The sequence below is a fragment of the Perognathus longimembris genome, chromosome 10 (genome assembly GCF_023159225.1).
Source record: "Perognathus longimembris pacificus isolate PPM17 chromosome 10, ASM2315922v1, whole genome shotgun sequence".
In the NCBI taxonomy this organism is placed as follows: domain Eukaryota; kingdom Metazoa; phylum Chordata; class Mammalia; order Rodentia; family Heteromyidae; genus Perognathus; species Perognathus longimembris.
Window position 1 is genome coordinate 68,607,895 of NC_063170.1, and position 17,988 is coordinate 68,625,882.

The window sequence follows — 17,988 nt, forward strand, 5'->3', positions numbered from 1 at the left end:
GTGAGCTGTTAGGGGGACATTTTATCACCTTCCTTGATACCCCAACTCCATCACGCCACCCCCCCCCCCTCCAGGTCCCTGAGTTTTTTACTTCAGCAACCAGGGCCCTCCATAAACGGGCCTCCCTACCTTTACACTTCCTTATTTTTGTTCATGCATTTTCCTCTACTTTGTGTTGCTTCTCTCTGTTTCTCTATCTCTGTCTCTCTCTGCCTCCCCCCCCCCACTTGAAGCACAGTTCAAACTCCATTGAGACAGGTTGGACCCTGAATACCAAGTGCTTTGAGAGAAGTGCTCTGTTGTCCTGGCTGCTCCCAGCAGGAGTTGGGTGAACAAAGCGGGGCATCCGCTGGGTTAGTAAAATGGCATCCATAGCGTCTCTCAGGCCCCTGGAAGAAGGGGCCGCCAGATGCTTGTTCTCCAGGGTGGAGTCACGGTGAAGAATGGGAGGACTCCGGAGGGAGGCTTGCGGGAGTGTTTGCGTGTGTGTGCGCGTGCGGTGAGGCACTGGTGAGCAGGTGGAAGATGGAGGCGGCTATGGCTTCAGACCCGCAGTCCTTCCCCGCCGCTGTCCCCAGCAGCCAGAGTGCTCAGGATGGAGCTTGGGGAAGGGGAAGTAGTGACTTGCATAAAAACTTCCTTCTACTGCAGGGAGAGTGGATGTTCTAGAAAGGCACCCGGGCTGTGTGAGCCCGGAGCCACACGTGAGAAAGCTCACCGGGTTCTTGGGCCAGCTAGTGAGCGGCTGGCTTCCTTCTGGGCACTGAGCACGCTGCCTCGGGGCCTCGAGGAGGCTGCTCCAACATCCCAGGGAAGGAGCTGATTGGCCAGCCTGGGTCAGGTGACCAGCCTCGGCCCGAGGTGATTGTAGGACATGAACAAACATGGCAGCCAGCGTGTCGATCGCAGGGAACGCGGAGGGCATTCCAGTGATTGACGCGAAGGACGACCGCCCCCTCCCCAGGAGGGGTGCGCATTTGCTTCTCCGGTGTCTGGGAAGTCAGTGCCCGCCTCCTGCGTCCTCCCATCCTGGAGGCTGGGAGGCGGCCTCCGCCCCAGTCAGAGCTCTCTCTGGTGTGGCCAGCATGGACGAGGGAGGCGCTCACCCGAGCCGGCCACCGTGAGGACCAGAAGCAGGGGTGGCGGTAATGTATGGAGCATCCACGGGGCTCACGGGCCCCTGGTAACTGGGCTGCACGTGAGGGGCTCTGGGGAGCGAGCGAGCGGAGGAGCCGGTGCGGGGCAGGGGCCGGGCCACGCAGACATCGCTCGAGCTCAGCTGTCTATGAATCATAAGCCACACCGCCGCGCTCGCTTCGCCCGTGCCCATCGGTCCTGAGGGTTCCATAGGTCTATTTCATGCCGTTGTATGAAGAAACAGCTGAAGAACATTGGAGAAATCAAAAGAACGAGGAAACCCAAAACCCACAGACGGGCAAATCCCCGTGGACATCGTTGGTTTTGTCCGTTCATTGTGAGCTATTTCGTTGGGGTTTGTGGAAGTTTTATTCTTAATGAACAGATTTGAGGGTGGAGACAAAAACGGAATCATTCAGGAAAACCAAACTACTTCACTACCTGCTTTCCTCCAAAAAAAAAAAAAAAAAAAACACAAGAAAACTGCAATGTCCTTTCCTATGTTCTTACACGAACTTGTGTGACGTTTCTTTAAGTTTGGTTGGAGGATGGAGAAAAATACTAGCTAGATTAAACTTTATATGTATTGTCCATTAAAAGAAAAAAAAAAAACTCACTGGGCACCGGTGGCTCACACCTGTCATTCTAAATACTCAGGAGACTGAGATCTGAGGATCACAGTTCAAAGCCAGACCAGGCAGGAAAGTCAGACTCTTATCTCCAATTAACACCAAAAAATCCGGAAGTAGAGCTGTGGCTCTAGTGATAGAGCGCCAGCCTTGAGGGAAATAGCCAAGGGACAGTGTCCAGGCCCTGAGCTCAAGCCCCAGGACCCAGGGCTCGTGTGTGTTCACACACACACACACACACACACACACACACGACTGCTTTCGCTGGCTTCCTGTGCAGCCCTGAGGCTGCAGCGCCCCCTGTTGGCCTTATTTTTTCCTCTGATAGAATCATGGCCCTTCCTCCTCATGTCGAACCCATGCCCACCTTCCCGTTGCCCAGGGTAGGGGCTCCTCCCGCATGTTCCAGCACCCAGGGCCAGCACCGTGCCGCATGGACTCGCTTGGGGCACCTTGCCTGGGACGCTCTGCGGTCACACACACACAGCCCGGACGCGTGGCGGCTCCCTGTACCCTGCCACCTTTCCACTGGGCAATTCTGTTCACCTTCCTACCCCTCCTCTGTCTCTGCCTTGCAGGCTCTCAGCCAGGGGCTGCCGGCGAGCCTTCCAGAGCCGACCTGCCACTGAGCCTCACCAGGTAAGGCCCGCAAGTACTCCGGGAGTTCCCGCTGTTAGTTCCCACAGCCGTGACTCTGCAAGCCAGGGAGGAACAGTACTTACTAAGAGCATTGAGTGGTGGTACTAAGTGCTAGCACTTGGTTGATGAAAGGCAGGTAGGGGATGTGAACCCGGGACTCGTGCGAAGTCGGTTTCATACCCTGCATCAGGTATGCTGCCTCTGTAACTAGAGGCCACACAGACAGAGTGTAGGTGGAATGTCTGGGCGTGGCCAAGAGCCCAACGTGGCCATGAAAGCCAAAAGCCCTGCCTCAGCCAGGAACTCGGGACTTCCTATCCAACAAGGGATATACTGTTAGCCTTTTAAGAGACAGGAAAGCTGGGTGCCAGCGGCTCACCCCTGTGATCCTAGCGACTCTGGAGGCTGAGATCTGAGGATCACCGTTTAAAGGTAGCCAGGGCCAGGAAAGTACACAATATTCTTATCCAGTTCACCAAATCAGAAGTGCAGGCATGACTCAAGTGGTAGAGTGCCTGCTTTGAACACAAAAAGCTAAGGAAGGGTCAGCACCCAGGCCCTGAGTTCAAGCCCCAGCAGCAGCACAGATGAGACTAACCATAAGCCCTGGGGAGGGCAGCTAAGAACTTGAAACGTTCAGCTCCGAACAGTCCCACAGCTCCGAAGTGGCAAAGCTGATTGTAACCAGAGCTTGTGACCCCGGAGCTCCGCCCTCTGCAGTCAGGACACCTCTCCCAAACCCCAGCCCGAGCCCCTGCCTGGTGTGTCCTGGCCCCGGTGGTTAGGGCCTCGGGTGAGCTGTGTCTCCTGGCCGAGGCCTGACCGTGAATGAGATCGGCAGTGTTTCTGTCTGGAGGGTTGGTGGCTGCAGGGTCCTCCGGTCTGCAGGACGTGTAGGAAGATGAAGGACACAAGAGGCCAGGGCTGGAGCTAGGCTGAAAGACAGCGGCAGGCTGCACTGCCTTTGCCCTCTATCCCGAGTGGGGCTGGGCGGAGAGAAGAGGCCTTGGAGAAGACCACAGGGAGCTACCACCGGTCTGGGCGTCACTGCCTTACTGTCTCTCCTTAGCCTGGGACCCATTCTGTCTTCCCAGGGAGACCTTGGGCCGCAAACCTGTTGTCCACGTGGACAGGAGCTGACATCTCGCGTGCATCTGCCAGGCCCCCCGCATCCAAGCTCCGAGACATGGCCGCCAACAGCAGCAAGGTGGCCGATGGGCAGATCTCCACAGAGGTCAGCGAGGCCCCCGTGGCCAGCGACAAACCCAAGACCCTGGTGGTGAAGGTGCAGAAGAAGGCCGGGGACCTCCCTGACCGGGACACGTGGAAGGGCCGCTTCGACTTCCTCATGTCCTGCGTGGGTTACGCCATCGGCCTGGGCAACGTCTGGAGGTTCCCCTATCTCTGCGGGAAGAACGGTGGTGGTAGGTGGTAGCAGGGGATTGGCCCCCACAGAGAGAGTCCTCCTGACACACCCGCTGCAGCTCTAGGGGAGACGGGGAGTGTTTTAGAGATCGGGTCCCCTTCTTTGAGATTCCCTGCCTGCCAGGCACCCACCGGCGGCTCGCGCCTGTCATCCTAGCTACTCAGGAAGCTGAGAGCTGAGGACCGAGGTTGGAAGCCAATCCGAGCAGGAGAGTCCTCGAGACTCTTCTGTTTGAGCTGCCTAAAAGCTGGAAGTGGAGGTGTGGATCAAGTAGGATAGTAAAAAAAGCTAAGGGACAGCAGCCAGACCTCTGATTCAAGCCCTAGCGTGGGTGCACGCGCATGCGTGTACGCACGCACACACATGCGCACACACATTTTCTAAAGACAGATACACCAGTGAAGCCAGTGGGTTGCCCGCTTCTCCGGCACAGAGCCGAGGGCTCATTTCCACCACCCCCCCCCACAGGGGCCAGGGCATAGGAAACCCCAGGGGTCCCCCCCCCCAATTGTCAGGAGTGTCTCCAAAGCGTCGGCCGTGTCCCCTCTCACAGGGGCCTTTCTGATCCCCTACTTCCTGACGCTCATCTTCGCGGGCGTCCCGCTCTTCCTGCTCGAGTGCTCCCTGGGTCAGTACACGTCCATCGGGGGCCTGGGCGTGTGGAAGCTGGCCCCCATGTTCAAGGGTGAGTGCGGGGCAGGGCCCGGGGTGGAGCAGCAGGCTGACCCGTCCCAGCCGGGGGTGGGGGGCGGGGGGCGGGGGGTGCCCCTCTCCGTTTCGGTCCTCCGTACCTGGTAGGCCCCCCCCCCCGCCCGAGGCCGCACGGAACTGGAGTTGTGTGTTCTGCGCAGGCGTGGGCCTCGCTGCCGCGGTGCTGTCCTTCTGGCTGAACATCTACTACATCGTCATCATCTCCTGGGCCATCTACTACCTGTACAACTCCTTCACCACCGTGAGTGCCGGGGGACCGGGGCTGCCTCCCCACAACGCTGGCTGCGCTGTGCTGGGAACGCCTGCCCTGGCTGGGCACTTTGGGGGGGAGGGCGGGGGGCGGGGCTAACCCTCAGGACGCTCTGCATCCGGGCATCCTTAGCCCTGTTGGAGGGGCTGGGTTCAAATCCTGACGAATATCTCTCTGCAACTTCAGTAGTAAGGCCCAACCCTCGGCGAGTATGGCTGTGCCATTCACCTCAGTTCTTCAAAAGAAAGTAAAGAAAGGGGAATCACCACATGATCCCCCCCCAGTTCCACTTCAGGGTGAATGAACGTCCCCTTCGTCCCCCTCAAATAGGAAGCAGGGTTTCAGAAAGAGGTCTGCATCTGCCTGCTAATGGCAGCGTTCCCTCCACGCCGAGTACACACACTGCGGTGTAGGTGTACCGTGGAATACCACTCAGCCTTAGAGGGGGGAAGGAAACGGCCGCGTGGATGAGCCTTGCAGACCGTGGTGGGGGGGGGGTGGCGGCGGGGGAAACGCAGTCGTGGAGGTGCAGCCTGATCTGGCTCGTCTGGGGTTGGCCCAACGGTCAGATGCAGGGATACAGGCAGGTAGCTTGGTGGATGCTGGGCGGGGAGCGGGAAGGGGGAGTTGGGGTTTAATGGGGACGGAGTTTCAGCTTGGGAAGACGGGCCGGTTGGGAGGTCGAAAGCGATGACGGTCGCGTGGTAGACTACAGATCCTTACAGATACACGAATCCTGCCGAGCGGTGCACTGACTGAGGTGGCAAATGCCTGTGGTGTGTGTTTAATCACAGAGGAAGGGAAGAGAACGAGAGGGGGGCCTCCTCCACAGGGCCCTGCGCGGCGTAAGGAGCGGGGTGTCCGTAAAAAGCATTGAGCGGTGCCCGGCATGGAGCCTGCTGTTTGCCCAGTCCTCTCTGGACAGGTCTCTGATCAAGCTCCCAGAGCTGGGCCGTGGCCCTGTGGACAGGAGCCCCGATGGAGTGGCCCGGGAGGCTGGTTCCCACCGAGCGCAGGCTGAGGCTCAAATCTCAGCCTGGGCCTCCCTGCTGTGTCATCTCAAGGGAGTTGGCGACCTCTGATCCATACAGTGGGGGTCCCAGGGCTGCCTGCCCCCCGGCACTCTGGGCAAGGGGATGGGGGGGGCTAACAGCTACGAGAGGGCCTGGAGGACTCTGTGTGAGACGGACAGTTTATCTGCCTGACGGTTCCTTGCAGACACTGCCGTGGAAACAGTGCGACAACCCCTGGAACACAGACCACTGCTTCTCCAACTACAGCATCGCCAACACCACCAACATGACCAGCGCCGTGGTGGAGTTCTGGGAGTAAGTGCTGGCGGCCGGGCCGGGGCAGGGGAGGTGCCGGCCGGCTATGCGGGACTTCGGGGTGAGCACTGCTCCCAGAGATGTAGGCCGAGGACAGGAGCCACCGAGGACGAGGCTCCTCTCCACCCTTGAGGGCTGGACCCCCAAGGGCCAGTCGGCACCAGCTGTGGCCTCCAGGGGTGAAGCCCAGACACAGAGCCGTGGCCGGCAGGAAGAACGTATCCCAGCATCCCTCTCTTCCGTGCTCTGCCTGCTGCGCCTCCGTTAGTCAAACTCAGTGCGAAGCCAGAGGACCAGGCCCAGCGCCGTCCCATTCCCAGTGGGCCGCGGGGGCACGCACAGCCCAGGGGCAGGGGCAGGGAAGGGCAGGGAAGGGCAGGGAGTGCCTCCGCCGGGCCGATGAAAGCAAACACCAAAGCCAGAGTCCCTGGGATTCATCCCGAAACCCGGGCCAGCCTGCCCTCAGCCTCCGCCCGCTCAGCTCCTGTGTGCGGATTCAGCCAACCAGAGATGGAACCCCCAGATAGAAGAGGGAGCCTGCCCTGAGCCCCGGGGGAGGCTCCCCTGGCCATTACGCCCTCCACGCCTCAGTGGATGGCGCCTGCAGAGCTCTGACTTCGGGGTGGGCGTGCTCGGTCGTCTGGAATGAGCCGAGGCTCCGGGCGGGGGTTGTGGGGGGGGGAGGGCGGGCATGCAGGCCCTCCGCAAACCCCGTGCTGGGCTCCAGTGAGGGCCTGGAGCCGCCAGGCATCCTGGAAGAAATCCCTGCGAATGACAAGGGATCCAGAGTCTCCTGGAGGACACGCACACCTGCCTGCGCACACACGCCTGCACACACACACACACACACACACGCACGCCATAGCCACGGCGATGGCCGCCCTGCCTCTGTCCTCAGGGACGCTCCTTGGTGTGCGGATCGGGGCTCTGGGCTCGCGCTGCCCACGTCTCTTGGTCATGCAGAAAGCAGCTGTTCTGGGCAGCTGGGACGTCCCGGGAGCAGCCTGGACGATCTGGGCCACTGGGGTGTGGGCCGGGCGTTAGGACAATGACCGCGGGGCCCTCGCAAGCGAACACTGCAGCCCGCCCCGCGGGCCGCTCTCGGCACGCCGCACTCCGACTCCCTAAGCGTCCCCTCAGCGCTGCCTGTGTGCCGGGGGACTGGGGATCCGGCGTGCAAATGGACGTGGTGGGGGGGGGGGCGGTCCGGTCCACACCCTGAGCCCCCTCGGTCGCTCCGGCTCCCCGTGGCTCCCCGTGACGCCCTCCCTCTTCCACTGCATGCCCAGGAGAAACATGCACCAGATGACGGACGGGCTGGACAAGCCGGGCCAGATCCGCTGGCCCCTGGCCATCACCCTGGCCATCGCCTGGATCCTGGTGTATTTCTGCATCTGGAAAGGAGTCGGCTGGACTGGGAAGGTAGGGGGGGGCGGTGTGGGCAGTGGGCCCCCCCCCCGGGGGACGGGATCTCTGCCTCCCGCCAGCCCTGCTGCACTGTGAGCTAAGCAGGTCCCGCGGCTCTCGGCCTCAGTTTCCTTGCCGGTAAGGTGGGAACGAGACAGCTGGCTGGCTCTGTCGGCCGTGCGACTTGGGGCGAGTGACGCTGCCCCTCAGAAGCTCAGCCTCCGCTGTAAAATGGGGCGGGGGAGCGTGCCTTTCAGCCTGTGGAGAGAATCCCGGGAGCCGGCGGCTTCGCAGAGCGTCACGGGGCCCGGCCGGGGCCACGCTTGTTATCTTTGTGTTTGTTAACGGTGGCGCGTGGCGAGCCATGCCGGGCCGTGGTGTCCAGGTAGGGGGGAGCAGAGCTGCACTCAGCACCCCACTTCTCATTTTCGCCCCTGCCCGGAGTTTGGGGACGAAGCCGCCAGGCCACTCCCAGCCCTGGCTGCGTGCATGGAGGTGTTAGAGCAAGTCCAGGCTAGAGGCGGGTGTGCCGCTGAGCAGGGCTGGCGGCAGGGAGTCTGGGCTTCCACGGGCTTCCGGAAGAACAAGACAGAACTTTACACCAGTTGCACACAGGGCCGTGGGCGGTGCCACTGGAACTGCTTTGTGTTGGGAGGGGACTGCGCCCCCCCCCCCCGTGACTCAGCCCCAGGCCCAATATCAGAACACATCTGTCTAGGAGTAGGGAGCAGAGGGGTACTGCACCCATGGTAGCACCTAGCACGTAGCACCAGCATCCCGGGGTGATACCTAGAGCTCCTCTACATAGGAGACTGAGCACTTGGGGACAGGAAGTAGGACCCGTCCCCTCACTGCATCTTTTGGAGGGTGCCAACCTACCCATCAGCAAGCCAGTGTTTATTAAGCACTTACTATCTGCCTGGATGCCAGATGAACACAGAAGAACAAGACAGGCAACATCTAATAAGCATGTTGATGTCCTCCACACAACCAGCCTTTCTGGGCAGCAGTCTGCCAAACAAGAGATAGTGAGGCTCAGAGAATGTAAGACATTAACCCAGAGTCACACAGCCTATAGATAACACATAGGTAATGTACGTATGGGTGTGTGCACGCATGACAGTACTGGGGCTTGAACTCAGGGCCTGGGCCTATCCCTTCCTTAGCTTTTTTCACTCAAGAGTAGCACTCTCCTGCTTGAGCCACAGCTCACTTCTGGCTTTTGGGTGGTTAAGTCTCAGACTTTCCCGCCCAAGCTGGCTTCACCTATATATGATCCTCAGATCTCAGCTCCTGAGTAGCTAGGATTATAAACCACCAGTGCCTGGCATGTGGTTGATTTTGAATCCCCTTTTTATAGTTCCTAGTACAGAGGGTTTCCTGTAGGCTGGTGCCTGGCTTTCTAACCCCCAAGGGTCTTAGAGACCAGCCGAGGAGAAACACTAATTCAGAGAGCGACTCAAGCTGTCTAGCAAATGGGGTCACATCAGACTATGATAGCAAGGGTCACCGAGCTTGAACATCATTCAGCCGTAAATGAGCAGAGAGCGGCAGCTTTGCGTAGCACCAGTCACATGACTCTCAACAGACAGGAATGAGACACCGGTTTGAGCATACAAGGAAGCTACCCTGCGGTGCTGGAGGGGTTCCATTGCCAGAGGCAATCAGGTGACACGAGCAAGTTTATTTCTTCTCACTCTGGAGTTCCACTGCTAGAACTTCCCCCCAAGGGTAATATAACGATCTTGTAGCTAGAGATTTATATACAGAAGTGTTCCATGTGGTATTTAGCGTCACTTAAAAGTGGAGGAGGTATAAACGGGTGGTGGTTCTGGATCTATAATTAAGAGCCACATTGTTCCTGAAACTGTGAAACAATGTTTAGGCAAAATAGATAGAAACAAAACTATGTAGCTACTGGGGCACTGGCAGCTCATGCCTGTAATCTTAGCTACTCAGGAGGCTGAGATCTGAAGACTGAAGTTTGAAGCCAGGTGACAAAGTCCATGAGGTGGTTGTCTCCAGTAACCACCAAAAAGCCAGAAGTGGAGCTGTGGCTCAGCTGGTAGAGTGCCAGCCTTGGGCAAAAATAGCTAAAAGACAGTTCTCAGGCCCTGAGTTCAAGGCTGCATGCCGGCACATCACCATTTTAGCTTGGTACATCGCGTGTGAAAATGTAACCTAGTGTTGTGAGCCTCCTTTTGCAAGAAGCATGGCCAGACGGCGTAGAGGAGGAGCCCTGAAATGTTAAACCTTCGTGGGCTTATGGCTGCCAGACAAACACCGGGTGCGCTACCCTTTGATCTAGGTCTCCGGGATCGACAGGAGCCCTGGCTCTTGTGTAACTTCTAGGGGCTGTGGGAGGAATTGAACATCCTCCCATCGCTACGTGCATTACCTGGATCATGAAGAAACTTAGAAACGAGCGAGGAGACGGCCAGGCTTCGAGCCGGCTGGTCTGGAGGGGCCTCAGCCCCGGAATCCGGGAGGGCTTCCTGGCGGCGTGGGCCCCAAGCCTGGAGCCTAACAGGTCCTGGGGTGGGCGAAGGTGGGGTGCCGGGTGCTGGCAGAGGCGCCACCCCTCCCCACTCTCCTCCCAGGTGGTCTACTTCTCCGCCACGTACCCCTACGTCATGCTCATCGTCCTGTTCTTCCGCGGAGTGACGCTGCCCGGCGCCAAGGAGGGCATCCTCTTCTACATCACGCCCAACTTCCGCAAGCTGTCCGACTCCGAGGTGCGGGCTCCCCAGCCCCGGGCCTGTGCTCCTACCTGCCCGTGGGCACCGCGGGGGGTGGGGGGTGGGGGTGGGGGGGCTGGGGCTGCCCCGGTGATTGCGCTTACCCACGAGTATCATCCTGGCCAGGTGTGGCTGGACGCAGCCACCCAGATCTTCTTCTCCTACGGGCTGGGCCTCGGGTCCCTGATCGCGCTGGGGAGCTACAACTCCTTCCACAACAACGTCTACAGGTACCAGAGGGCCCGGGAGTGCCTGGGCCCTGGCCACGCCTATTGGTGGCCACACCCATAGCACACACACACCCCCCCCCCCACCATGCCCTGGAGATCACCGGCTTGAAGGCCCGGCGCTGGCCTTGGTCACCCGCCTCTCCCTGAACCCCCTCTCCCCCCCCCCTCCTGGCTCCGCCCTCCCCAGCTGGCTTGGGACCTCCCCCTCTGGGGCCCGCCTACTCCTTAGTGACCACACTCCCAGCCCCTCCCTCCCCTGACTGACCCCGCCCCCCCCCCCCCCCCTCCAGGGACTCCATCATCGTCTGCTGCATCAACTCCTGCACGAGCATGTTTGCGGGATTCGTCATCTTCTCCATCGTGGGCTTCATGGCCCACGTCACCAAGAGGTCCATCGCCGACGTGGCTGCTTCAGGTCAGCACCGCGCACGGGCACGCCTACGCACACGCACACACGCGTGGCGTGGGATGGGCTCCCGAGGAGGAGAGGGCCTGGCACGCCGGCCTCGGGGTCTGTCCTGGAGACCATCCGCTTGGGCCCAGCCAGGCCGTGGTCACCTACCTGCTACAAAGACCCCCTCCCCCCCCGGCCTCCCCCATACCCCGTGCTCCCTGGCTCAGGGCACAGCCCATGCCCGGGCCGGGCCGCTCAGCAAGCCTCCCCTCCTGCCTCCTGTGTCTCCGCGCCTGGCCAGGCCACCGGGGGCCCCTCTGGGGCACAGTGGCCCCCGTTCTTGGATGGCTCTCTTCCCTCGGGTACACCCACCGTAGCCTCCGGCCCCCCACGGCTGCCTTAAAGCTGACAGGCTGCCAGGAAGACAAGCTGGGCTAAGTCTGGGGAGGCGGCGGTGCTGTGGCGGCGCGTCACCCCACTCTGCCTTTTCTTCTGCCTTACCCCCGCCCTGCCCCAGGCCCCGGGCTGGCCTTCCTGGCGTACCCAGAGGCGGTGACCCAGCTGCCCATCTCTCCTCTGTGGGCCATCCTGTTCTTCTCCATGCTGCTCATGTTGGGGATCGACAGCCAGGTGAGTCCCCCACCCCTGCGCCTCGGGCCGGGGACTGCAGCCTCCCCCGGTCTAGGAGTGGGGAGAGGGGAGCACTCCCAGAGCCCCATGAAAATGACCAAGAAATCCAGACTTGGGGACGGTGTCACTCCGTGAGACGTCAGGAAGCCAATGCCCCCACGCTCCTGAAGGGGAAGCCGATGCCCCAAGAGGGGGACCTGTCCCGAGGCCACGCAGCGAGCCAGTGGCGGGACCCACTGGCTTCCGGGGCAGGCTCCTTGTCTTGCTGTACGGAGGGAGGCTGGGGGTGGGCTGGGAGCAGCGGCGGGCGGCTGACCTCGGCTCCCGCCTCTCTCGAGTTCTGCACTGTGGAAGGCTTCATCACGGCCCTGGTGGACGAGTACCCCAGACTCCTCCGCAACCGCAGGGAGCTCTTCATCGCTGCCGTCTGCGTCGTCTCCTACCTGATCGGCCTCTCCAACATCACTCAGGTAGACCCCCACGGCCGCCGGCACGCCCGAGAGCAGGCCCAGGGCCTCCTCTCAGCCCCGTCTTACCCGCCTGCCATCCCTGCCCCGAACGCCATCCATGCCAAGCCCTGTGAGCAAGCTGTCGAGGTTTCCGGGGAGCCAGGCTGGGGGAGACACGGACGCTGAGCTAGACAGTAGAGGATAAAGCGCCAGCATGCAGCCCCTTGGCCTGGCTTGGGAATGATTCACAGAGAGGAGGAGTCAGAGAGGGAAACGGGAATCAGGACTTTGACGCTCACATAGACCCCTTTCATCATAACCCGTGTGTGTGCATGTGTGTGTGTGTGCGTGCGTGCGTGTGTGTGTGTAAATTGAGATATGTTCACTGCATTCAAGGCATTCCTAGTCTGGCAAACTGTACAATAAATATAAGCGACCCGAAATCCATGAGCTTAGCGAACCTTAGGTCTGACTTGTCCCGATCCAGAGTTAGGACCCCTTCATGCCTGCGTGCATCCATACACGCCTGCTAAGAGGCAGGTGCGAGCCTCAGTTTCCAATTCAACATGACGGACACTGCCACGTCTGCTGTCTTTGGAGCTCGCATGTGGGTGGGCAAGACTGACATAGAGATTAGACGGTGTCCATGAGGAAAAGGGCCCTGGGATCGGCAGGGCTGGGAGGGACTCTACCTCAGACAGCTGGTCAGGAGAGGTGTCTCTAAGGATGCGACCGTTGATCCCGACCTCGGTGCAGAGGAATCGGGGAATCTCCGGAAAGAAAGCACAGTAGGCGTGAAGGCCCTGTGGCAAGAGTGGGCCCAGGGAGCTTGGAGGACAGCAAGGAGGCCAGTGTGGCAGGGACAGGAGGGAGAAAATGGGCGGTGTGTGTGTGTGTGTGTGTGTGTGTGTGTGTGTGTGTGTGTGTGTAACCAGTCCATGGAGGACCTGCGCTTCGATTTGAATTGGTATCTGCGAGAGATCGTTCTTACGTAAGCCCGGGAAGGTTTCAGGCATGGGAGGGGCACATCCAGCACATTCCTTGTTGTATAACCTGGACGTTTTCTTCCCAACTCCCAGACAGTGAATACCCACATCTGGTCATGCCCAGTGCTTCCTGCAGTCTGCCCCCAGGTTTTCTTGCTGTCGTGTAGCCTCTCCAGGCTCCCAAGCTGAGCGCCTTCCCTTAGGTACGGGGTGGGGTGGCACTCATCTTCCTTTGCTCTTTCAGGGGGGCATCTATGTCTTCAAACTTTTCGATTACTACTCCGCCAGTGGCATGAGCCTGCTGTTCCTTGTGTTCTTCGAGTGTGTCTCCATTTCCTGGTTTTATGGTGAGTGTTTCCTCATTTTCTTTCCTTTCCTCCCTCCCTCCCTCCCTCCCTCCCTCCCTCCCTCCCTCCCTCCCTCCCTCCCTCCCTCCTTCCATCTTCATTCAACAACTACAACTGTCATCTTCAGCCTCCCATAAGCCTCCCACAGAAGCCCTGCATTTCGAATATACAAGAACACTTAATTACATCCATTAAAAAATAGAAGCTAGAATTTTGGGCCAGTTTGGAGATTAAAAAGAAAAAGGTTTGTTTGACATTTTTATCTGGATAAAAAAGGATATCCAACGGATAAACAAAGACGGAAGTTTATGTCTCCTAATGCCAGCCGTCAATCCAAGGACGCAGTCCCTCAGGCTTAGCAGCGAGGGAAGTGGATTTCCTTTGTTTCTTTCCGTAGCCAGCCGCCATCTCCTGGGCCTGCTTCCCGGCACTCTTGGGGATGGCAGCAAGATGGAATGCCCCGGGAGAGAGATGGGGTGGTCTCTGGCTCCTCCATGCTGCTACATCTGCTCCCCGTCACTCTCCCTTCTTCCCACTGACTGGCCCGGGTCCTCGGTGGCTTGGCCTGTGAGCCGAGCTCTAAGCCACCCCGTGGGCTTAGTGGCGTTCTGCTGTGTGAGGTTTGCAGTCCTCAGCAGTGTCTCTCGGTGACGGAGCATTGGGGCGGGCTGCCAGAGGCATGGCCGGGACCAGGGACCCGTGGGAGGAACGTTGGAGAGGGGACGCAATGTGTACGTGTTCTTCCCACCGAGGGGAATCGGCCATTGGCAAATAGTTCAGTTTCCACAGCACGGGTCCCACATTGCAGTGTGGGGCTCCCAGGAAGTGAGGGGGCCCGCTGGTGGCGGCCCGGGGGCTGCGGTAGAGCCGGGCTCTGAACGCACCGTCCCCACAGCTCAGCCTTCCTCCCGCTCTTGCCCCAATGTCCCAGGTGTCAACCGGTTCTATGACAACATCCAGGAGATGGTTGGCTCCAGGCCCTGCATCTGGTGGAAGCTGTGCTGGTCCTTCTTCACCCCCATCATCGTGGCGGTAAGGACGGGGCGTGGCCAGGGTGATCACCGCGCGTGTCCCTCGTCTGCGGGGCCCCTGTACTGAAGCCTGGCTCGCCTGGCTCGTGGCGGGATTCGGGACTCAGGCGGCTCCTCCGTCACACGCAGGCGGTGTCCGCAAGCGAGGGCTCTGCTCAGGGACGGAGGCTCGCTGGCCTCGAGGTGTGGGAGGGGCTTTGCCGGGCCCGTCTGGGTGGCTGACCTCTTCCTTCCTCCTCCTCTTCCTTCCTCCGGCCCCCAGGGCGTGTTCCTCTTCAGCGCCGTGCAGATGACGCCTCTCACCATGGGGAGCTACGTGTTCCCCAAGTGGGGCCAGGGCGTGGGCTGGCTCATGGCCCTGTCCTCCATGGTCCTCATCCCCGGCTACATGGCCTACATGTTCCTCACCCTGAAGGGCTCGCTGAAGCAGGTGAGTGCTGCTCCCCTCCCCTCCCCCCCCCCCCCCCCCCCCCCGGCGAGTGTGAGAGGCGACCCGGGCTGAGCCAAGCAAACAGTCCTGCATAGACTGAAGAGGGGTCACTAAGGAGAGGACTGGAGGTAAACTGAGGCAGAAAGAGTGCTCCTAGGGGGGGGGCAGGGAGGAGGAAGCCCTGCTCCTGGGAGGCTGTCGGGGGTGGGGGGGCTGGTCAGGGGTCACTGCCGGGTGCTGACTGGCAGCAGGTGGGGGTGGGAAGTCGGGGAGGGGTCTGCAGGACACGGCGGTGGCAGGGGATGGGTGTAATGGCGGGCCCGCAGGACCTGGCTGTCTAAGGACCTTGCCTGTCCCTTCCCCCGCCACCCCCCCCCAGCGCCTCCAGGTCATGATCCAGCCCAGCGAAGACATCGTGCGCCCCGAGAACGGTCCCGAGCAGCCCCAGGCGGGCGGCAGCTCAGCCAGCAAGGAGGCTTACATCTAGGGGTGCAGGGCCGTTCACCGACCCCGGGCTGCCACCCCGCCCAGCCGCACTGGCCACCACTTGACCACTGAAGATACCCTGTCTCCACTACCTCAAGTGGCGGGTCCAGACACCATCACCAGGCAGAGAGGGGAGGTGGGTCGGGCAGCCCAGCCCTGGCTGTACAGCGGGCGGCTTCCAGCAGGCTGCGTGACCTTCTCACGGGCCCTGAGCGGTCCGTGGCCGCTCCCAGCCGCCACCCTTGCTCATTTCTATCCTGCCAGTGACTGTGGCCCAGGAAGGCCACACACGCCTGGCTTTTCTTCCTTCCTGACTGTTCTCTTCCCGCCAGATCTGACTGTTAGCTGGGCCGTTGCCGGTCGCCAGGAGCCCGGGGGGCGGCTCTGGCGGCAGGGCAAGGTCCTTTCTTAGGTGGAGCCTGCAGCCAGGCGCCCCTTGAAGCAGCAGGGAGCCAGTGGGGCTCTGCTATTCCAGTTTCTTATCTTCTCCTTCCCAAGGCAGCTTGACAAAACCACCCCAGAGACCTCAGTTGTCTGGGCAGAGTCTTCCTGTCTCTGTCCCCCAGAGATGGCTGCCCGCTGGCCTTCTGATGGGACCTGGCCCGGCCTCCGGTCCACAAGGGCTCTGCTGGCTAGGATAGAGCTACAAGCACAACTCTTTCGGTGACCATTCCTCGGGACCTGACCCCGGCAGGTCCCGTTTCCCTGAGCTACCCCCCAGTTCATAGAGCACAGAACCCCTCACAGGAAAGCCAGGGTAAAGGGTCTGGGCCAGGAGGGGTCTGCCTGCCCCTCGGTTTCCCTCTTCAATATGACACACTGCCACCCCTTCCTGCTGCTGTCTCCCCCACCGGTCTCCGGGATCCCTGGCTGCCACTCAAATCCACCCACCCGTTGAGGAGCCAGTGTGAAACCAGAGACCCCGCCCCGCCCCGCCCTGCACCTTGCTGTGCTACCCAGGGTGCACCTGGCCCACCCGGCGTTCCTTGTTGCTTTCTGGAATTGGGCTCCAAGCTCGGCCTTTCTCATTGGCTGAGAGGAGGGTTCCCGTAGCAAAGCCTGTGTCCTGCCCGGTAGTTCCTTAGCCCTGTAGCTCATAAACTCTTGTTCTATGACTAATCCTTAATAACTATGGTGAATAACTGTGACTGTGGGTTTTGTTTTTTTTAATCTCTTGTTGTTGTTCTCATCTGAAAAGTGACCAGCATAGCTGTTCTTGCAATAGGGTATTACCCTGAGAATATTAAGCACATTATTGTAGAGAATAAAAACACATATGCACATAGAACCGCACATCCATCCTCGCGTGTGGTATCACGTAGGCACCCACACCCTCTTTCCTGTGGCCGTCTGTACAGTAGTCTCCTTGCTAAGTCATCCCCGGTGCCCAGTGGCGAAACTGTGGTCCAAGTGCATAGGTATTGTTAGGTTCTAGGGTTTACAGTGGCAGGACCTTACACTGTATGTCATGGCTCCAGCCCCACCTGTGTCTGAATTACTTAGAATAAGGGCAAGGAGACTTCTCACTTGCTCTGTGTGTTCAAGTCTTGAAGCCAAGTCTTTCTAACACAAATGCAGCATATTTATGTCTGTAAGCAACTCTGAAATGTTTGGCAAGAAATCCCCTAATTGATTTCCATCCAAACTTACCTTCTAGAGCACAATATTAAGTGTCCGTACAATTACTGTTAAGAACTGTGAATATGTGTAACTTTTTTTTTTTTTAGTATTTACCCCGGGGGGGAAAAGATATTGTATTATCATTATATGCTTTTTTTTTCTTTTTGCAATAAGGATTTATTCTCAGAACACCAAGTAAATTTATCTCTATATAAAAAGTATATGTAATATATGCATATTCAAACTATATACAGAGCCTGTTTTAAAAAAAAATCACAATATTATTTAGTAAAATATCTGTTCTATGGACCAAATGTAAAATATTTATAAATGAAGATGCATTTTAAATGTCTATAAATGGTGTTATAACTAGAGCACGGGTGTTATGTAAGTTCCTAAGAATTTAGAGGAAACATAATAAAGGTTCTATGACACGCAAACACAGACCTTCAGCATTTGTTTCCTCCTTTGTGCCAGTCCTGGGGCTTGAAATCAGGGCCTAGGCACTATTATGCCTTAGCTTGTTTTTTTGTTTCAGGATGGTACTCCATCACTTGAGCCACACCTTCCTGCGTGGTGCGTGTGTGTGCGCGCACGTGTGTGTGTGTGTGTGTGTGTGTGTGTGTGATTGGAGCTAAGAGTCTCACGGACTGCCTTTGCCCCTCTGGCTTTGAATATCTGTGCTCAGATCTCCGCCTCTCGAGTAGTCAGCATCCCAGATGGGGGTCCCCGGGGCCCCATCTTCACTCCTTATGCATGGAATGGGCCTGGCAGGCCTCTGGCATAAGAACAGCAACGTCCAGTGACACACTGAGCTCACCCCAGCAGAGAGACACCTGGACTCAAGAGTCTAGCATCATGGACTTCCCCGAGGTTTTAGGATGAAGTTGTAGGCTGGCTTTGAATATGTGGGCTGAAGGGGCCCTCCTGCCTCAGTTTACCCTGCACAACAGCGGCGCCAAAGCAGCGGCGCCTCTGATGTCCCTTTCCTCAGACACAGCGCCCCGACACTGCCTTGTTCCCGACGGCCCCCGCGTGGCCCCCAGACCTGCAGAGGCCTCTCCCTTACTGCCATGCAGAGGAGGGAATCCTGAGGCGTGCAGGGCTTTTTTTTTTATGT

General features: G+C 59.0%; 1 protein-coding gene across 1 annotated transcript; it reads left to right on the plus strand.

Annotated features, from left to right (window-relative positions):
* Nucleotides 1–2,298: 2,298 nt before the first annotated feature.
* On the plus strand, nucleotides 2,299–17,243 carry Slc6a1 (solute carrier family 6 member 1). Its single transcript, XM_048355044.1, has 15 exons — nucleotides 2,299–2,405; nucleotides 3,500–3,829; nucleotides 4,385–4,516; nucleotides 4,683–4,783; nucleotides 6,011–6,120; nucleotides 7,410–7,542; nucleotides 10,128–10,262; nucleotides 10,392–10,495; nucleotides 10,786–10,910; nucleotides 11,407–11,519; nucleotides 11,858–11,989; nucleotides 13,199–13,301; nucleotides 14,233–14,333; nucleotides 14,595–14,762; nucleotides 15,142–17,243. The coding sequence occupies exons 2-15, from the start codon at nucleotides 3,592–3,594 to the stop codon at nucleotides 15,247–15,249; spliced, it is 1,803 nt and encodes a 600-aa protein (XP_048211001.1). The 5' UTR covers nucleotides 2,299–2,405; nucleotides 3,500–3,591; the 3' UTR covers nucleotides 15,250–17,243.
* The last annotated feature ends 745 nt before the right edge of the window (nucleotides 17,244–17,988 follow it).